The sequence below is a fragment of the Hemitrygon akajei genome, chromosome 8, assembly GCF_048418815.1.
Source record: "Hemitrygon akajei chromosome 8, sHemAka1.3, whole genome shotgun sequence".
Taxonomy (NCBI): domain Eukaryota; kingdom Metazoa; phylum Chordata; class Chondrichthyes; order Myliobatiformes; family Dasyatidae; genus Hemitrygon; species Hemitrygon akajei.
This window is the reverse complement of record NC_133131.1, coordinates 140,273,177-140,293,795: the sequence shown is the minus strand read 5'-3', so window position 1 is coordinate 140,293,795 and position 20,619 is coordinate 140,273,177. Positions and strand designations below refer to the sequence as shown.

Below are 20,619 nucleotides of genomic sequence, written 5' to 3'. Positions count from 1 at the left end.
AGGTCTGGTGAACAGAATTGGGACATCACTGTCACATTCTTGCACCAAGAGGAGTTGATCATGAGGCATGCACCTCCACTTCTGCTTCTGAGACTCGATAGCTCTTTCCTGACAGCATGTAATAAACCCATCCATTGAATCGCTTCGTCCGATAAGAAAGGGATTAGCCAGGATTCTGTGAAACAAAGGACCTAAGTGGTCCTTATGTCCCTCTGATACAGCACCCTAGCTCTGAGGTTTTCAATTTTATTTACTAGAGACTGTACATTTACTAGCAAGATAGTCGGTATTGGGAGTATAAAACCTCGTTTCCTTAAACGCAGTTGATACCTGACCTGCGGCCACGCTTCATACGTGGAATCTGGTGAGAAGTATGGCCACAATTGGCGTTGCTTCCATCGGTTTTAAGCAGTGATAGTTTATTCAATCACATTAAGACATCTTTATTTATCACATAGACCTTGGAAGCATTTGTGATTCTCAGCCCTATCAGGCTGACACAGGAATATTTAATCTTTTCCATTGAGCTCTGCAGCTCCAGATCACCAGAAGGTGCCCCGGACAAAGGAGATTAAAGTGTAAAATTAAAGAAAATTGAGGTTTCTAAGCAACAAGTTCAAATTTATCATCTACATCACAGCATATCACTGTCTACTTCAGAAGAGGGAAACCGGAAGTCCACAAGCCAGTAATTATCGGAGGATTAGAGGTGGAGAGGATCAGAAACTTTAAATTCCCAGGTGTCACTATCTCAGAGGACCTATCCTGGACCCATCATATAATTATTATTGCGAAGTAAGCACCTCTACTTCCTCAGGAGCTTGCGGAAGTTTGGCAGACTTCTAAAGATGGGTGGTGTAAAGTGTGTTGACTGGTTACATAACGGCCTGGTAAGGGAACACCAATGCCCTTGAATGGAAAATCCTACAAAAGTTGGTGAATTTGGCCCAGTACACCACAGGCAAAACCCTCCCAACCATTCAGCACATCTACATGAAACTTTGTTATAGAAAAGCAGCATCCATCATCAAGGATCGTCATCAACCAGGCCATGCTCTTTTCTCGCTATTGCCATCAGGTAGAGAAGGTTCAGGTGCCTCGGGACTTGCACCATCAAGTTAAAGAACAGATACTACCCCTCAACTCTTGAACAAAAGCGGATAGTTACACTCCTTTAAGGACTCTGTTACACTGTTATTTCAAGCTCATTATTTATTGTTATTTGTATCTGCATTTACACAATTTATTTACAGTTCCAGATATTTAGTTTACTGTTACTGTTCTGTAGATTTGCTAAGTATGCCTGCAGAAAAAGAAAACAAATCTCAGAGTTGTATGTGGTGACATGTATGTACTCTGAAATAAATTTCACTGACTGAGATATTGAATTCCATCACATTATTGAACAAGTGAAGTACTTAATGAAGTTTCACTCCCATTTCAATATAAATGAAACACAAATTTCCCACTGTTGTAATATTATGGAATGGTCTTCTGGTATAATAAGATTAACCTCAGATTCCACATAATCTACCTTCCATCTTATTTTCTGCCTGCACTTTCTCTGTAACAATTTATCTTGCATTGTTATTGGTTTTTGCTTATAATGCCACAATTCACTAATGTAATGAAATGGTCTGCATAGATAGCAAGCAAAACAAAGTACATGACAATAATAAATTATTTACTAACTTACACTCTTGGCCCCAGAGAGTTTCTGTCGGAGTTCATTAAGAGGGATGACGGATTGTTTAAGCAGTGGTAGAGAAGGATGAGTGGAAGTCAGCGATCCAAGATGGTTATTCCTCAAATTGAAAAATCTGGATTTGAATGGAATAGCACATTCATGCTGGAGGCTTGGGATAGTGGAAGAGTGTTGAATTGCTTCTATACTTTCTTTATCAGAGAACTCTACAAGTGCATAAATGCCCTGTGGAACATTAAGAAAAAAAGTAAGAAATAAACTGTGATTGTTCTTAATCACATAAATTTGTATACCATCAAAACTAAAATAGTAATGCAAATCTCATCCTACTAAAGGTTGTATAACATTTCAAAGAATTTGCTTTAAGTATGTTACTAAACATGTTGTCGCATGCATTAAACATTAATTTTAGCATGACATAAATAGTTCTGAATGCAGCTGAATCATTGAAAATAAAAATCTTTATTATTAAAATGAAGCTATGCTGAATCGTATAATTAATTGAATATATAGTGAACAAAGTACACAATTTCAAGAAGCATTATGCACACAAAATAGTTTTCTTTTACAAAAGTAGGGTATAGAAGTATACTGCACTACATTATTGTACATTTTCTCTCTATTGAAGTTATTGAGACCATACTAGCATTAGAATTAAGTGCAATAATAAGGCATTACACCCATTGTTGTTATTTGTCATTCAATAGCATCATGTCCGTCTTTTACTTCAAAACTACTTTCCTGTAGTAACATTTCTAACTGTAGTGTCCGGGGCCAATTTTACTTAAATTCATAATAGTTTGTAACTCAATTTTTAGGTTCTGGTTTACAGCACTTACGAAAGTTTCATAGAAAAAGTATTTATTGATCGTTCCATAGCTTGCTAAGTATTTGTAGAATTTCTTTTCAGTGACATTGGGAGGACAGCTAATCAAAATAGTCCGTTCTGCTTGTTCATGCCTTGCTGCTTGCAGTGCTGAGAATGTCTTTGCAACAGTTCCCTCAGGTAAATCTGAAAATAAAATGTTAAGTAGTGCTTAAAATAAAATGAAGCATACAATTAACAATTATTTCTCAACAAAGTGGCTAACTTATGAGGAAAATAGCACAATGCAAAATCAGTACACAAATGCATTACTACAAAAGCCCTTAGTCAATTTTGTGTATTCTTAACTCTATCAAAGTGTTATAGAGGCTAATCACAGGAGATTAGTAAATGTTTTGAAAGTTCAGGAAATTGAGAGCCAGTTGCATGTAATGAAGTCTAAAAATAAGGAAAGGTACAGCAGGTTTAAGAGTCCGGTGGCCTTTCTTTGAACAGGTCTATTTATTTAGAGATACAGCACAAAATAAACTGATCCAGCCTGAGCCCTGCTGCCCAGCAACCCAATGATTTTAACCCTAGCCTAATCACAGGCCAATTTCCAATGACCAATTAACCCATTAACTAGCACATCTTGGACTTTAGGAGGTAACCCACGTGCACACAGGAAGGAATGTACAAACATACTTACAGAGGACACCAGAATTCAATTCTAAACTCTGACGACCCAAGCTATAATAGCGTCATGCTAACTGCTACACTTCTGTAGCTATAACAGTGAGAGAACTAAGAAGGGAACATGTTTGCTCATGCCACAGTACATCTTTAAATGATAAGTAACAAATATTTACAAAGCTTAAGCACACAAGATAAATCACTGCCACAAGTTGGTTTTTGTATTTGGTTCTTTAAAAAGTTTATTCATTCTTTTTCAAATTTAAAACCATTTAACTGCTAGTGCAACAACTTAAGATTACCCTAATTTTCTAAGGCACTTCACAGGAGCATTCTCAAACACATTTCTTTTCAATCCACAAATGGAGACAGGTGATTAGATACCTGCTCTAAATAAAATCTATTAAGTAGCACAACACTGGAGCAAAAAGAGCAGGGCAATCAACCAAACTTCCAAATAGCCAACCCGAGCTACTAATACTCCGCAGATGGTGGAATAACAGCAAGATTTAGAAAGAAATGTCCAGAGGATAAGTGTTGGGATGCTGGTGATACAATGATTAGAATTAGGAATTGCCAAAAGGCCAGAGAATATTTTAAAGATAAGGGGTAAGGTCATGGCAGTCAGGTGGGGTGAATATTAAGCTGAAAATTTTATGTGGCTCAGTGAACAAAGGGGTTTGGTTTCTTTCTTGAATAATATTGCATAATTTATGTCTCTCCTTTGTTATGTATCTGATGCCAGGTGCCTGTAATGTTGCTACAAATAAGTTTTTCATTCCCCCAGCGCACATATCCTTGTGCAGATGACAATAAACTTAACTTTGAGAATTCCCCAACATATGAGACTTAGTGAGTACAAAAAAACAAGAGATTTTCAGGTGGGTTGAGTTAAATAATACAGGGTGCCAGAATAATGAGGATTTGAAGTAATAAAAACTTAAAGGTGTCAGCAGCAGATGAGCAGGGGCAGGATCCGGTGATGTTTTGGAAATGAGAAACAAAAAAGTCACAGTGTTAGTAGAGATATATCCAAAACCTATGTAGTCATCAACCAAACAGCCTACGGATAGAGATGAAATCAGTGGTTGGGAAATCATATTTTCCAGTGGCAAGTTTAGTCAATGGTTTCAGTGTCCTTAATGTTAGAAATTTCTGCTTGTATTTCACAGGATTTTCCCCAAGCTAACCAAAGTTGGAGAGCACATAGTAAATACCTTGAAAGAGCTGAACAGAGAAATAGGAATTAAGAGACAGCAGACTTTTGGAATAAATAATCTGTGTTCATTCATGATAAGGGAACTCCAGGAGAACAAAGAAAACCTCCCTGTGAAAGTGTAAAGTCTTTACAAAATCACATCTAGTTCCTGACCATCAAAAATGGAGGAGAAACAGCAGCCAGAAAGACTATACAGGCCTTGAGTTTTGTGGCCATGCACAAACAGTAACTGGAGTACACAGTATACTACTCACACATCAAAATCCACATGCTCTACTTATACCAGAGTTCCCAGATCCTCAACAGTGACCTTCAGCCTGGCTACCAAATCCAAGTATACCCGAAAGAATGCAACTTTACAATTGATATGGGTTGGCTCGTATATATTTTTATAAAACATTTAGATTTCAGTCACATCTAAGCAACTAAACATTTGGGGGATGCAGTAAACAAAGCTTTCCTAAGTTGCTGCAATGCATCTTATGGTATGAGATGATGCAGCCATGGCGGAAGGAATGATTGCTGAAGCTGGTGGGCAGTTGTATTATTTTGGTTCTACACTTTATCCATCTTAGGCTAACTTGTTTAGTCTCACAATAAAAAAGTAGTTTGAGATGTTTAAGATCATTGTGTTAACTTCACCAGTTGAAATGTACCAAGCTGACTGTGTAAAAAAAAATCAAACAGGGGTTCACATCAGGTTGGATCTTCTCATATTCAGGAAGTTTTAACATTATATCTGAGTCATCTCATACAGAACCCAGGGAAAAGTAGAAGCAAGTCATCCCTAATGCTGCACAACTGCCTGGGAAGAAATTGTCAGTGGTGTTATACGGGGAAATTCCAATATTTTCACAACTTTAATGAATAATTGTAAATACATTTCAAGGAAGGATCATGGCTTCACTGAAAACTTGCAGTTGAGGTTCTCATAAGATTGGTACCCTTGTTCTTTGGCTGGTGATCATTGATTTGGAAATTGTCAAAATTCTAACGAATTGTGGAGCACCTTATACAATACTGCAACTGTGGTGCACTAGCAAAAGGGAATAAATGCTAAATGTGCAGAGTGAAACTCTATTTGCCTCATTCAGGACCGAGGTTTAGTTAACAAAAGGCAGGACAGATTTCCAAGATGTAAAGTGATTGAACCGAGGGACTGGGGTATTCTGGCCTTAACAGAAATGTAGCTGAGAGGAGGACAGGACAGGCAGCTCAATAATCCAGGTTACCAATACTTTAGGCAAGACAGAGGAACAGGTAAGAGTGGATGGGATGTTTACTTTTTGATAAAGGTGTACATAACAGCAGTGCTTTGAGAAGATAATCTTGAGGGATCATCTAACAACCCGTTCGGGGAGACCTTAGAAATAAAAAGGGGCTGGTCACCTTGATAGGGCTATATCATAGACCCCATAATTAACAGGAACTCAGGGAGAAAATGAGTCATGAATTTGCACATAGTTGTGAGAACAGCAACGTCAGACTAGTGGAAGATTTCTATTTTTCTGATATCGACTGGACCACCTAATACACAAAGGGCCTCAATGAGACAGCAGTCGTGCAGTGCATACAAGACAGCTTCTTCACACATAGGAACCTACTTAGGAAAGAGCAATACCTTGATCCGAGATGTCCCTGACCCTGGCACCTGAGAGGCAATAGATCATCCGGAAATCTCATTCTCATCCACAGAACCTCATTTGTTTCCCTAACCAACGAATCCCCTATTACTACAGCTCATCTCCTCTCTCCCCACTTCCCTACTGAATCAGAGAGCAAGACTCAGCACCAGAGACCTGACCACTGTGGCTTTCCTCTGCAAGGCCATTCCCCCCCCCCCCACCCCACCCAACCCAAAGCATTGTACCTATTGTTGAGGACAAAGACCTTGGGGTACTCTGCACTGGCTGCCTATCACCTTTCTCCCTCCTAATGGTCATTCAGTTAGCTGTGCCCTACACCTTGGGTGTAACTACCTCACATATTTCATGTCTAACAACCACTCAGCCACCTGAATGCTCCAGAGTTCATCTAGTCCCAGCTCCTTAATATGTCTGTTAGATGCTGCAGCTGGGGCACTTCTTGTAGGTGTAGCCTTCAAGGCCACTGGCAATCTATCTACCTTCCCACATTCCACAAGCGTGCATTCCATTACCCTGTCTGGCATTCCACTGCTCTAAATGTCCAATAACAAATAAATAAATAATGGGGAAAAAACCTATGGCTTAGCCTCTCCTCACCAAAGTCTCAATGAACCAAAACTTAAAACGCCCACTCCCACAATGGAAGCTGTGATAGAACAAAGTTCTGGGGGAGGTGGGAACGGTATAAACAGGACAGTCTGCACCTGGGCTGGACTGGAACCAATTTCCTAGGGGGAGTGTTTGCTACTGCTGTTCAGGAGGCTTTAAACTAATGTGGCAGGGGGTTGGGAACAAGTTCAGAGAGACAGAGGAGTGTAAAATGAGGGTAGAAGCAAAAAGTAGTAAGGTGAAAAGTAAAAGTGGCAGGCAGGCAAATCCAGGGCAAAAAGCAAAAAGAGCCACTTTTCAACATAATTGTATAAGGGCTAAGAGTGTTGTAAAAACAAGCCTGAAGGCTTTGTGCGTCAATGTGAGGAGCATTCGTAACAAGGTGGATGAATTGAACGTGCAGATAGTTATTAATGAATATGATATAGTTGGGATCACAGAGACATGGCTCCAGGGTGACCAAGGATGGGAGCTCAACATCCAGGGATATTCAATATTCAGGAGGGATAGACAGGAAAGAAAAGGAGGTGGGGTAGCATTGCTGGTTAGAGAGGAGATTAACGCAATAGAATGGAAGGACATTAGCCTGGAGGATGTGGAATCGATATGGGTAGAGCTGCATAACACTAAGGGACAGAAAACGCTGGTGGGAGTTGTGTACAGGCCACCTAACAGTAGTAGTGAGGTTGGGGATGGCATTAAACCGGAAATTAGAAATGCGTGCAATAAAGGAACAGTAGTTAGAATGGGTGACTTCAATCTACATATAGATTGGGTGAACCAAATTGGTACGGGTGCTGAGGAGCAGGATTTCTTGGAATGTATGCGGGATGGTTTTCTGAACCAACATGACGAGGAACCAACTAGAGAGCAGGCCATTCTAGATTGGGTATTGAGCAATGAGGAAGGGTTAGTTAGCAATCTTGTCGTGTGCGGCCCCTTGGGTAAGAGTGACCATAATATGGTGGAATTCTCCATTAAGATGGAAAGTGACGTAGTTAATTCAGAAACAAAGGTTCTGAGCTTAAAGAAGGGTAACTTTGAAGGTATGAGACGTGAATTAGCTAAGATAGACTGGCAAATGATACTTCAAGGGTTGACGGAGGATATGCAATGGCAAGCATTTAAAGATCGCATGAATGAACTACAACAATTGTTCATCCCAGTTTGGCAAAAGAATAAACCAGGGAAGGTCGTGCACCCGTGGCTGACAAGGGAAATTAGGGACAGTATCAAGTCCAAAGAAGAAACATATAAATTAGCAAAAAAAAGCCGCACACCTGAGGACTGGGAGAAATTCAGAGACCAGCAGAGGAGGACAAAGGGCTTAACTAGGAAAGGGAAAACAAGATTATGAGAGAAAGCTGGCAGGGAACATAAAAACTGACTGTAAACGCTTTTATAGATATGTGAAAAGAAAGAGATTGGTCAAGACAAATGTAGGTCCTTTACAGTCAGAAACAGGTGAATTGATCATAGGGAACAAAGACATGGCAGACCAATTGAATAACTACTTTGGTTCTGTCTTCACTAAGGAGGACATAAATAATCTTCCGGAAATAGTAAGGGACCGAGGGTCTAGTGAGATGGAGGAACTGAGGGAAATACATGTTAGTAGGGAAGTGGTGTTAGGTAAATTGAAGGGATTAAAGGCAGATAAATCCCCAGGGCCAGATGGTCTGCATCCCAGAGTGCTTAAGGAAATAGCCCAAGAAATAGTGGATGCATTAGTGATAATTTTTCAAAACTCCTTAATTCTGGATTAGTTCCTGAGGGTTGAAGGGTGGCTAATGTAACCCCACTTTTTAAGAAAGGAGGGAGAGAGAAACTGAGGAATTATAGACCAGTGAGTCTGACATCGGTGGTGGGGGAAAATGCTAGAGTCGGTTATCAAAGATGTGATAACAGCACATTTGGAAAGAGGTGAAATCATCGGACAAAGTCAGCATGGATTTGTGAAAGGAAAATCATGTCTCACGAATCTTATAGAATTTTTTGAAGATGTAACTAGTAGAGTGGATAGGGGAGAGCCAGTGGATGTGGTATATTTAGATTTTCAAAAGGCTTTTGACAAGGTCCCACACAGGAGATTAGTGTGCAAACTTAAAGCACACAGTATTGGGGGTATGGTATTGATGTGGATAGAGAATTGGTTGGCAGACAGGAAGCAAAGAGTGGGAGTAAACGGGACCTTTTCAGAATGGCAGGCAGTGACTAGTGGGGTACCGCAAGGCTCAGTGCTGGGACCCCAGTTGTTTACAATATATATTAATGATTTAGACGAGGGAATTAAATGGAGCATCTCCAAGTTTGCAGATGACACGAAGCTGGGTGGCGGTGTTAGCTGTGAGGAGGATGCTAAGAGGATGCAGGGTGACTTGGATAGGTTAGGTGAGTGGGCAAATTCATGGCAGATGCAATTTAATGTGGATAAATGTGAGGTTATCCACTTTGGTTGCAAGAACAGGAAAACAGATTATTATCTGAACGGTGGCCGATTAGGAAAAGGGGAGATGCAACGAGACCTGGGTGTCATTGTACACCAGTCATTGAAGGTGGGCATGCAGGTACAGCAGGCGGTGAAAAAGGCAAATGGTGTGTTGGCATTCATAGCAAAAGGATTTGAGTACAAGAGCAGGGAGGTTCTACTGCAGTTGTACAAGGCCTTGGTGAGACCGCACCTAGAATATTGTGTGCAGTTTTGGTCCCCTAATCTGAGGAAAGACATTCTTGCCACAGAGGGAGTACAGAGAAGGTTCACCAGATTGATTCCTAGGATGGCAGGACTTTCATGTGAAGAAAGACTGGATCGACTAGGCTTATACTCACTGGAATTTAGAAGATTGAGGGGGGATCTTATTGAAATGTATAAAATTCTAAAGGGATTGGACAGGCTAGATGCAGGAAGATTGTTTCCGATGTTGGGGAAGTCCAGAACGAGGAGTCACAGTTTAGGGATAAAGGGGAAGCCTTTTAGGAGCGAGATGAGGAAAAACTTCTTCACACAGAGAGTGGTGAATCTGTGGAATTCTCTGCCACAGGAAACAGTTGAGGCCGGTTCATTGGCTATATTTAAGAGGAAGTTAGATGTGGCTAAAGGGATCGGGGGTATGGAGAGAAAGCAGGTACAGGGTTCTGAGTTGGATGATCAGCCATGATCATACTGAATGGCGGTGCAGGCTCGAAGGGCCGAATGGCCTACTCCTGCACCTATTTTCTATGTTTCTAAAGGACCCTATGGAAAATCCTGCCAATTCTGGACAATGTTTCTCACCCACTGCATGCCACCTTGCCTGAACAGAGGAGCACTTTTAATAATAGACTAAGACAACTGCACTACTCCAAAGAGCATGATATAAGGTCATTCATACCCTCGAACATTAGGCTCTATACTGAGCCAACCTATAGTCAGGGAAGTGATGACCCCTCCCCCACCTGTTAGACTGAGGTAATTTATTTTTTAATTCTTTCTTCCTTCCCTCATAATTTGTTTATTTGTCTATCAGTCCATTTGTAATGCTACTGTGACACTGATTTCCTTTGGGATCAATAAATTATCAATCCATCTATCAATGGCTGCTCCACTTAAATCTAAATTGTTTTTAAATTGGTCCTTGCCAAGTGCCTAATTATGTGCAATCCAATGTCCCCTTGGGGCTGTGGCAAGCAAAATGTGGCAACTGTCCTCACTCGCTTCTTTTAAACACCCTCTCCCTCCAAGCAACCTGGTTGTTTCTTGGGACTGTGCAATGCAAAAAAAGTCCTTTTCAGACTCCCTGCCTACTCAATGCTACTTGCTCCTCTACCTACGTTCGTGTTGTCTGAGAACTTGGCTACAAAGCCATCAATGACAAAACATGAAGAGGAATCCAAATACCGACCCCTACAGAACTAGTCACTGGCAGCAAACCTGAAAAGGTCTCCTTTATTCCCAGCCTTTGCCTCTACCAGTCAGCCAATCTTCTACCCATACTAATACATTCCTGCAATACTAGGGGCTCTTATCTTGTTAAGCAGCATCATGTAAGTCAAAGGCCATCAGAAAATCTAAATATATAAGTTTCCTTTGACTATCTTGTCTACTATTTCCTCAAAGAATTCCAATGGATTTGTCATGCAAATATTTCCCTTAAGGAAACCATGCTGTCTTTGGGTACTTTATTATGTGCCTACGAGTACCCCGAAACCTCATTCTTGGAAATGGACAATAATACACGTAGACCCGACCCAAATTGATGGCCTCCTGACCTGTCCGTCATGTTTACTGCTGATGTAAGTTACGCCCTGTGATCTCCCAACCCACGTCTTCCTACGGATGCCTCCGTCCTTCCCTCCCTCCCCCTCATATCCACCCTAACTCTCCCTCCTAAGCCCATTACTTTGCCGCCATTCCCGGATCCTCAAGGACTCCCTGACTCCATCCTCCCCTGACCCAAACCAAAGAACAGGCTCAAGGTCCCAAGCGAACCGCTTGACGTGTACATTCTGCTCGAGATTTAACCGTCACCTGGTTCCTGGCCGCCATCCACGACAGGCGCTGCCTTGGCCGAGCTACTGCTTCTCCTGCAGAAGCGGCCAGGCCACAGCCGCCGCTCCGCCGCCTTCAGCCCGTGTAACCACACACAGTTCGCCATCTTCGCTAGCGCCACTGCGCCTGCGCACAAGCGGTACGGGCTGCTGCAGGGGCCGAAATATTTCTCGGCTCGCCTTCAAGAGCATCAGAAAATCCTCGAAATGCTCGGCAGACCAGGCAGCTTTCACGGAAAGAGACACTGTTAACGCCTCAAACTGATGCTCATTCAGCAGAAACAATGTTTAATATCTGAAAGTAAGGAGCATTTATTTGTTGAAGTACCGGATACAAACATATGTTTGAGGAATGGAGCCCTATTCAATTAAAAGTCTCCTTTACTCGATCTGGTTTTATCTCCACGCTTCTCTTCCCCACCCCCAGAACAATTTAATAAAAGAGCTTGAGCCAGAAAAGGGTTTTAAAAATAGCTATTAGAGAGAGCTAGCAAGGCCATGTTTGTGGTACTCGGGTAGATCTCGTAATGCAGAGTGATTTGAGAAATTCTGAATACATCGAATTTGCCTGTAATCTTGGCTGGATCTGTAATTTGAAAGATGGAATTTCAACTGAATCCATGAGGTGTAAGTCAAAGCCAGAAACATTAACTAAAGAAAGAGTTGTGGCTGTGGAAATGAGTTCAGTAAAAACAAGAAGGAAGCAAATGTACAACATGCAGCTGAACAAGGTAATGGAAAGAAGTAGAAATCTCATCAAAAGGAAAAGAACTTCTTCAATGTTTCATTTAAGAAAAGTGGCAAAACATTTCTCAATAATGGAAATGCAGAAAAAAACATATGCTAGAAATTCTAGGTTAAGCAATATCCGTGAGAAAGAAAAACAGTTATCATTTAAAGTTCCACAAACAAAATAAAATGTGCAGATGCTAGAAATCTAAAACAACACACACAAAATGCTGGAGGAACTCAGTGGGCCAGGCAGCACCTATGGAAAAGAGAAAACAGTCGACGTTTTAGACCGAAACCTTTCTTCAAGACTTTTTTTGTTGAGAACTCTCAACATATAAAGAAATAAAGAAACTTAAGAAATAAAGAAACTTTGGAGTGTCATATTCACAGATTATTAAAGAAGCCTGTGTATGGTAGTTAATAAAACAATTGGGATTGAATTCCCAATAAGCCAAGACATAGATAAAGGACCAGGATGATCATGCCAGAACTGTCTGATACGCAGGTTATACTACCGATTGAGTTATGGTTGGTTGGTTGAGGCTTTCGTCGGTCATAATTGACTATGGATATTGTGTCCTTGCTGTCTGAATATGCAAGCCTGGACAGTACAATATGGGTAACAAGCTGTTGCCCATGTAACAAGCTCAACCTCTCCACAGACTCAAAGGAAAGTCAGAGACCGATATATTTTGTTATCAGAAGCGTCACAGGAGTTGCCAGTCAGCATTAAACCCAATGTAGGACTGTTTTAGGGACTTCAGCTCTGGATTTTTCCCTCTGGGTTTACTCCTGAAGCCTTCCCCATGAGTGGGTATAACTGCAAGGCAGCAGAGGTTTGAGATCAGAGTTTTCCTTCTCCTAGATGAGCTGCCAACCATGGCCGATGAGCACCATCTGCCAGAAGTGACAGGTTTTAAGGCACGAGTAACCCACCTTTGCCCCTTCTCCTGTCAGTAGAAACAGTTCTGTCAGGCTTATTAACTAAGCCACACGTGAAGGCCAGGAGCTGGACTTGGCAATTTTAGGTGTACACCATTGGGAGTGTTTAATAGGTAGTGGGAACTTGTCCCCATTACTACCCCCGGCTACAACGACCTTAAGGAAACACAAACTGAGTACTGCATACATATCTGATCATCATATTACTGGGAACATGATTGCAAGGAATTAGCGAAAGGTTCAAAAACAATGAATCTGATGTAATTAGTGGAAAGGTTTGGTGATATTAGTGGAAGTAGGTCACTCAGTAGAATGGAGAGACCTCAAGATAATAATATTAATCAATAGTACAAGCAAAAACCTTCATCACATTTACTAAGTGCCTGGATAGATATGTGATGAACTGTGACCTGCTGGGCTACATATCTACAATTCAAAAGTGGGATTAGATGAAGTTAGCTCCCTTTCAGACAAGACAGATGCAATTGGCCAAAGCACCATTTTTATCGTCAATTTTATATGATTCTATAATGCAAAAATGTAGAACAATGAAATTATAAAGGAAAGCCCAAGCATCAATAAGGATTTTGAAAGAAATGAGGGAGAGATGAAGTGGGTCTCAGGCAGCTAACGGATCTATTGCAGAGCAAAGAGTTTAAGAGAAGGATTGACCTTGTATTGGTTGAATGAGAGAAAAGAGGGTGCTGGCAAAGGTTATGAACTGGGTGTGAAAGTGGCCCTTTTTAATTCATGACATTAACTATGAAAGAAAGGAAAAGTATTTGCTTTGTCCTTTCCCAACTTCAGAATATCTAAGCAGTTCAGCAAACAAGTTAGTCACTCTTGTATTATGGGAAATAGTTCATCATAACAAAGTCATAAGATCAACAGTAATGCCAACTAGATAATCTGTTTCAAATTCAGTTTGTTGGAAAGAGTGAATATTGCAGGACAGCTATATAATAGGAAGTTTGATAAGGGAATTAGGAATTGATCAAAGACAGCCTTTTTAGAAGTTGAAATGATGGATGTAAGTAAGTCACAGAGCAGGCCAGCCTAACATTGCTGGGGGCAAGTGTGAATATAAAATAATGGAAGAAAAATGGAAAGCTTTCAGATCTAATGTTCTGAGAAGCAAGAAATTTTTTTAAAATCTGCTATAAAGTATTTATACTAAACAGAGAAAAATGGCTAAATGGTATTTAGGAAAAGCCTAACTTTGAAGATAATCTGTTATATTGAGTCATCTATGGGGGAACTGAGCATCATTGCCAATGCTAGCATCCATTACCCATCCCTGATTGACCTTGGGAAGTTGTTGGTGTATGCTGTGACTAATGAGCCACGTGGGCATTGAATTGTGGATGTACAGTGCTGGCACAACTCTGCACAACAAGCAGAGATGTAGGGAGATGCTTGACAGGAAAATCTCTTGGTAGAAGTTCTGACCTAGCAATGGTAATGTCAGGGGTAGATGTTGATGATGGTTATTTCTGGTACTTCCATGAAACAAATTTTACTTGACTGTTTTGAGTCAGTGTCTGAATATTGTCTAGGTCATGTTGCATGCAGGCAAGGGCTGCTTTATTTGCTGAGGTGCAAAGAATGGAATTCTATCAAGAGAAGTTGGCACAATATTTCAATAATTCTTTCTATCTGACAGTTTTTTTCTGAAAGCAGGATACCATAACTGTTCATTAAATACAAACAAATAACGATATAGAATTGTGGAAGCACTGAAAGTTTCCAGGAGACATAATAACCAATAAAATGAATATTCACTTAGGAAGGCAAAACCAATTACCATAATAAAGTGTAACACTTATGTGTGGAAATAATAGGTTACATGGAAGTCAATAGAGTACCGTAGATTGGTGAATGTTTTCAAAAGGCACAGGTAAGAGATCACAAAGGAAACAATTATTCCATTCAAGTTCTGAGTATCATAAAGGACTCCTCCCATCCTGCGCACGGACTGTTTGATCTGCTTCCATCTGGTAGGCGCTTCAGATCCCTCCAGACTAAGACTAATAGGCACTGGAGAAGTTTTTTCCCTACTGCGGTCACTTTGCTGAACAGTTAACTGCCGGTTAACTGTCGGCTAACTATTACTTGGATTGCACTACCTGTATGAATAATCTATATTTTCATTTATATTTATCATTATTATTGTTATGAGCAGAGAGACAACAACTGCCGGAAGTAAATTCCTTGCATGTGCATAGGTACTTGGCGATTAAAGTCTGATTCTGATTCTGATTCTGATTAAAGACAATGGCAGAATGGATAGAAAGTTTAATTGGGAACAAACAAAAAATTGCGAGTCATAGCTTAGATTTAATAGCGCGACATTTGTGAAAGTTTTTGTGGAGGGCAATTCATGGAATTGTTTTTCTAAGAGCCATTGACGGTCTTGGGTTGTTTTTTTTTTAAAAATCCATGTACTGTTCTGAGCAAAAATTGTGATGTTCTCCCAGAATCAGTCAATGTACTTTCCAACTAATATAAAATAAACAGATACTCTGGGATCCCGTCACCAAGCACATCTTTCCCTCCCCTCCTCTACTGCTTTCCACAGTGATCACTCCCTACGCGACTCCCTTGTCCATTCGTCTCCCCCCCATCCCTTCCCACCGATCTCACTTCTGGCACTTATCCTTGTAAATGGAACAGGTGCTACACCTGCCCTTACACTTCCTCCCTCACCACCATTCAGGGCCTCAGACAGTCCTTCCAGGTGAGGCGACACTTCACCTGTGAGTTGGCTGGTGTGGTATACTGCGTCCGGTGCTCCCGGTGTGGTCTTTTATATATTGGTGAGACCCGACGCAGACTGGGAGACCGTTTCGCTGAACACCTACACTCTGTCCGCCAGAGGAAGCAGGACCTCGCAGTGGCCACACATTTTAATTCCACGTCCCATTCCCATTCTGATATGTCTATCCATGGCCTCCTCTACTGTCAAGATGAAGCCACACTCAGGTTGGAGGAACAACACGTTATATTCCATCTGGGTAGCCTCCAACCTGATGGCATGAACATTGATTTCTCTAACTTCCGTTAATGCCCCTCCTCCCCTTCTTACCCCATCCCTTATTTATTTATTATTCCCCCCCCCCTTTTTATCTCTCTCTTTTTTCTCTTTTTCTCTGGTGCTCCCTTCCCCCTTTCTTTCTCCCTAGGCCTCCCGTCCCATGATCCTCTACCTTCTCCAGCTCTGTATCACTTTCACCAATCAACTTTCCAGCTCTTAGCTTTATCCCTCCCCCTCCTGTCTTCTCCTATCATTTCAGATCTCCCCCTCCCACTCCCACTTTCAAATCTCTTACTACCTCTTCTTTCAGTTAGTCCTGACGAAGGGTCTCAGCCCGAAACATCGACTGTGCTTCTTCCTATAGATGCTGCCTGGCCTGCTGCATTCCACCAGTATTTTGTGTGTGTTGTTTGAATTTCTAGCATTTGCAGATTTCCTCGTGTTGTCCAGTATTTGTCACTTTGTTGATTATGGTACTTTGTAGTAACCATGAATATAATTGACTGGGTAGAATTTTGGTTCATATTAATGATGCAATAGGAGCCACTTGAAAGTATTTATTAATTATTTTTGAATTTAATGTAAGATTGCAAGGGTTTTTCTTTGCCTTCTTGGTGGTAAAGACAGGGAAGTTAAATTACATGAGAGTTACCACTGTTTTACAGTTGGAGATGTTAAAGAAATGTGGAGGCAGAGTAAGAAAATTGTGCAGATATTGACGATCTATCAAGATCTTGTAAAATATTATATGCAGTTTATGAGGACAGAAGGAAATGAAAGTAAATTTCTCAAGAATCAAATGAAATCATTAGACTCTGTTGGTGTTGCATCTAATGACATATAATAAAATAAAATGCTCCCTGGAAATCTGAAGCTTTGTGTCTAGTTATTTTTTTGTTTAGAGAAACAATGCGGAACAGGCCCTTCCTACCAAACAAGTCACACCACCCAGCAACCTACCAATATAACACCACCCTAATCATAGGACCATTCACAATGACAATGTGGGAGGAAACTGTAGCACCTGGAGGAAACCCACCTGGTTCATGGAGAGAACATACAAATTCCTTACAGACGGTGCCAGAACTGAATTCCAAACTTCTGAACACCCCAAGCTGTAATAACATTGAGCTAACTACTATGCCACCGTGATGTCCAAAGTTAAGCATAACATAGGGATATGGAGGCCTAATTTAAATTTCCCCCCTTGAAAGTTGGTGAGTTTTTTTTTCATATCTGTTTTGAGTTAATAAATATGTGGGTGGACCTGATTTAAATATCTTTGGTCTACCTGAACCACAGAGTGAAATTGAAAATTTCTACACTGAGTTTCTGTCAGCGATTCGTTAGACAATAATATCTTAGATTCAGAACCTAGTTTAATGAGATGGCAAAGAGATACCTTTAATAGTTTACAGGGTTGTTTACAATGACCAAAGAATCACTTTTCTTTGGATGCTTCTGATGGATTAGGAAGAAATTTCCATATTATTATCTGTTTGGTTTTTGTTTGAAGTCATATCATGTATTGTGTCCAAACTTCTGACATGGAGGAGTGCTGCACATTTGGATTTTATACATCTTTTAAATTTGACAAGTGTGAATTGAATTGACTTTATTACTTACATCCTTCACATACATGAAGAGTAAAAATCTTCACGTTATGTTTCCGTCTAAATGTGCAATTCATAGTAATTTGCAATAATTAGTACGTACAACAGGACAATCAATATAACGTAGAAATACAATTGTATCAACATGAACTAATCAGTCTGATGGCCTGGTGGAAGAAGCTGTCCCGGAACCTGTTGGTCCTGGCTTTTATGCTGCGGTACCGTTTCCCAGATGATAGCAGTTGGAACAGTTTGTGGTTGGAGTGACTTGGGTCCCCAATGATCCTTTGGGCCCTTTTTACACACCTGTCTTTGTAAATGTCCTGAACACATTTACAGATGCATTGGGCTGTCTGCACCACTCTCTGCAGAGTTCTGCGACTGAGAGAAGTACACTTCCCATACCAGTCAGTGATGCAGCCTGTCAGGATGTTCTCAATTGTACCCCTGTAGAAAGTCCTTAGGATCTGGGGACTCATACCAAACTTCTTCAACTGTCTGAGGTGAAAGAGGCACTGTAGTGCTTTTTTCACCACACAGTCAGTATGTACAGACCATGTGAGATCCTTGATGATGTGTACTCTGAGGAACTTAAAACTGGTCACCCTCTCAACCCCAGATCCATTGATGTCAATAGCCTGTCTCCATTACTCCTGTAGTCCACAACCAGCTCCTTTGTTTTTGTGACAAGGATAAATGTACAGAAGCTCACAAAGCAACCAATGAAGCAATAGATTCAAATATGGCAAGACTGCAGGATATTAATAAAATAACACGAGGTGTTCCTTTAGTGCCAGCTGGAGATTTTCTTCAAGCACCTGCCAGTTATTCCACAAGATCCTATAATAGATGATCTAAAACCCCACAGGTATTTTGGAAAATGTTAAATGATTACATTCGAAAACCAATATGTAAGTGAATTTGACAGGTGATTCATCTGCAAAACATTTTGCCACTAATTTACTCAAATTAGGAATGGGGAAATTGAACACAAAATCTCAACAGGAATGACTTCAATGGAAAGCTTAAGTTGAATTGTTAATTCACCTCTTGATCTGGTGCAAGAACCATTTTATCACCAACAAGTGTAAATATTCTCGTTTGAAGTTTCCTGGAGAATCAGAATCAGGTTTATTATCACCGGCATTAACATGAAATTTGTTAACTTAGCAGCAGCAGTTCAATGCAATACATAGTATAGAAGAGAAAATAATAATAAATAAAATAATAATAATAATAATAATAATAAATAAGTAAATCACTTACAGTATACATATATTGAATAGTTTTTAAAACATGCAAAAAACAGAAGTACTGTATATTTTAAAAAGTGAGGTAGTGTTCAAGGGTTCAATGTCCATTTAGGAATCAGATGGCAGAGGGGAAGAAGCTGTTCCTGAATCACTGAGTGTGTGCCTTCAGGCTTCTGTACCTCCTACCTGATGGTAACAGTGAGAAAAGGGCATGCCCTGGGTGCTGGAGGTCCTTAATAATGGACGCTGCCTTTCTGAGACACCGCTCCCTGAAGATGGCCTGGGTACTTTGTAGGCTAGTGCTCAAGATGGAGCTGATAGATTTATGAGCTTCTGCGGCTTCTTTCGGTCCTGTGCAGTAGCCCCTCCATACCAGATAGTGATGCAGCCTGTCAGAATGCTCTCCACAGTACATCTATAGAAGTTTTTGAGTATATTTTTTGACGTGCCAAACCTCTTTAAACTCCTAATGAAGTATAGCCTCTGTCTTGCCTTCTTTATAACTAAATCAATATGTTGGGACCAGTTTAGATCCTCAGAGATCTTGACACCCAGGAACTTGAAACTGCTCACTCTCTCCACTTCTGATCCCTCTGTGAGGATTGGTATGTGTTCCTTCGTCTTACCCTTCCTGAAGTCCACAATCAGCTCTTTCGTCTTACTGACGTTGAGTGCCAGGTTGTTGCTGCGGCACCATTCCACTAGTTGGCATATCTCACTCCTGTACGCCCTCTCGTCATCACCTGAGATTCTACCAACAATGGTTGTATCGTCAGCAAATTTATAGATGGTATTTGAGCTATGCCTCACCACACAGTCATGTGTATATAGAGAGTAGAGCAGTGGGCTAAGCACACACCCCTGAGGTGCGCCAGTGTTGATCGTCAGCGAGGAGGAGCTATACGATATAAATGTTTAGACAGTTTGACAGATGTTGATAAAGCTCTTCAGTTTTCTGTTGACTTTTTAAAACTCTCTGTTACCACCTGGTGTACCATCACATAACCCTGAACTAAAATAAGGATCTGCAATTATACTACTCAGGAATAATACTCCACTAATATTATAGATAGATAGATAGATAGATAGATAGATAGATAGATACTTTATTCTTTATTTGATGGGGAAATTCAACATTTTTTCCAATGCCCCATACACTTATTGTAGCAAAACTAATTACATACAATACTTAACTCAGTAAAAATATGATATGCATCTAAAATCACCCTCTCAAAAAGCATTAATAATAGCTTTTAAAAAGTTCTTAAGTAGTTTACTTAAATACATTGAGTCCTAACCCCGGCACTTTAACATATCTTACTCCTGGCGGTTGAATTGTAAAGCCGAATGGCATTGGGGAGTATTGATCTCTTCATCCTGTCTGAGGAGCATTGCATCGATAGCAACCTGTCGCTGAAACTGCTTCTCTGTCTCTGGATGGTGCTATGTAGAGGATGTTCAGGGTTTTCCATAATTGACCGTAGCCTACTCAGCGCCCTTCGCTCTGCTACTGATGTTATACTCTCCAGTACTTTGTCCACGACAGAGCCCGCCTTCCTTACCAGCTTATTAAGACGTGAGGCGTCCCTCTTCTTAATGCTGCCTCCCCAACACGCCACCACAAAGAAGAGGGCGCTCTCCACAACTGACCTATAGAACATCTTCAGCATCTCACTACAAACATTGAATGACGCCAACCTTCTAAGGAAGTACAGTCGACTCTGTGCCTTCCTGCACAAGGCATCTGTGTTGGCAGTCCAGTCTAGCTTCTCATCTAACTGTACTCCCAGATACTTGTAGGTCTTAACCTGCTCCACACATTCTCCATTAATGATCACTGG

At 40.8% G+C, this 20,619-nt stretch overlaps 1 protein-coding gene across 1 annotated transcript in view; it reads right to left on the bottom strand.

The window, feature by feature from the left end:
- Positions 1 to 11,333, bottom strand: part of mtpap (mitochondrial poly(A) polymerase) — a 44,744-nt gene extending 33,411 nt beyond the window's left edge. Inside the window, exons 1-3 of the mRNA XM_073054751.1 lie at positions 11,185 to 11,333; positions 2,545 to 2,717; positions 1,697 to 1,930 (exon numbers count right to left, since the gene is read on the bottom strand). Of these exons, the coding sequence (XP_072910852.1) occupies positions 1,697 to 1,930; positions 2,545 to 2,717; positions 11,185 to 11,311 (534 nt within the window). The 5' untranslated portion in view covers positions 11,312 to 11,333. The remainder of the gene's footprint in view (positions 1 to 1,696; positions 1,931 to 2,544; positions 2,718 to 11,184) is intronic.
- Between the last annotated feature and the right edge of the window lie 9,286 nt (positions 11,334 to 20,619).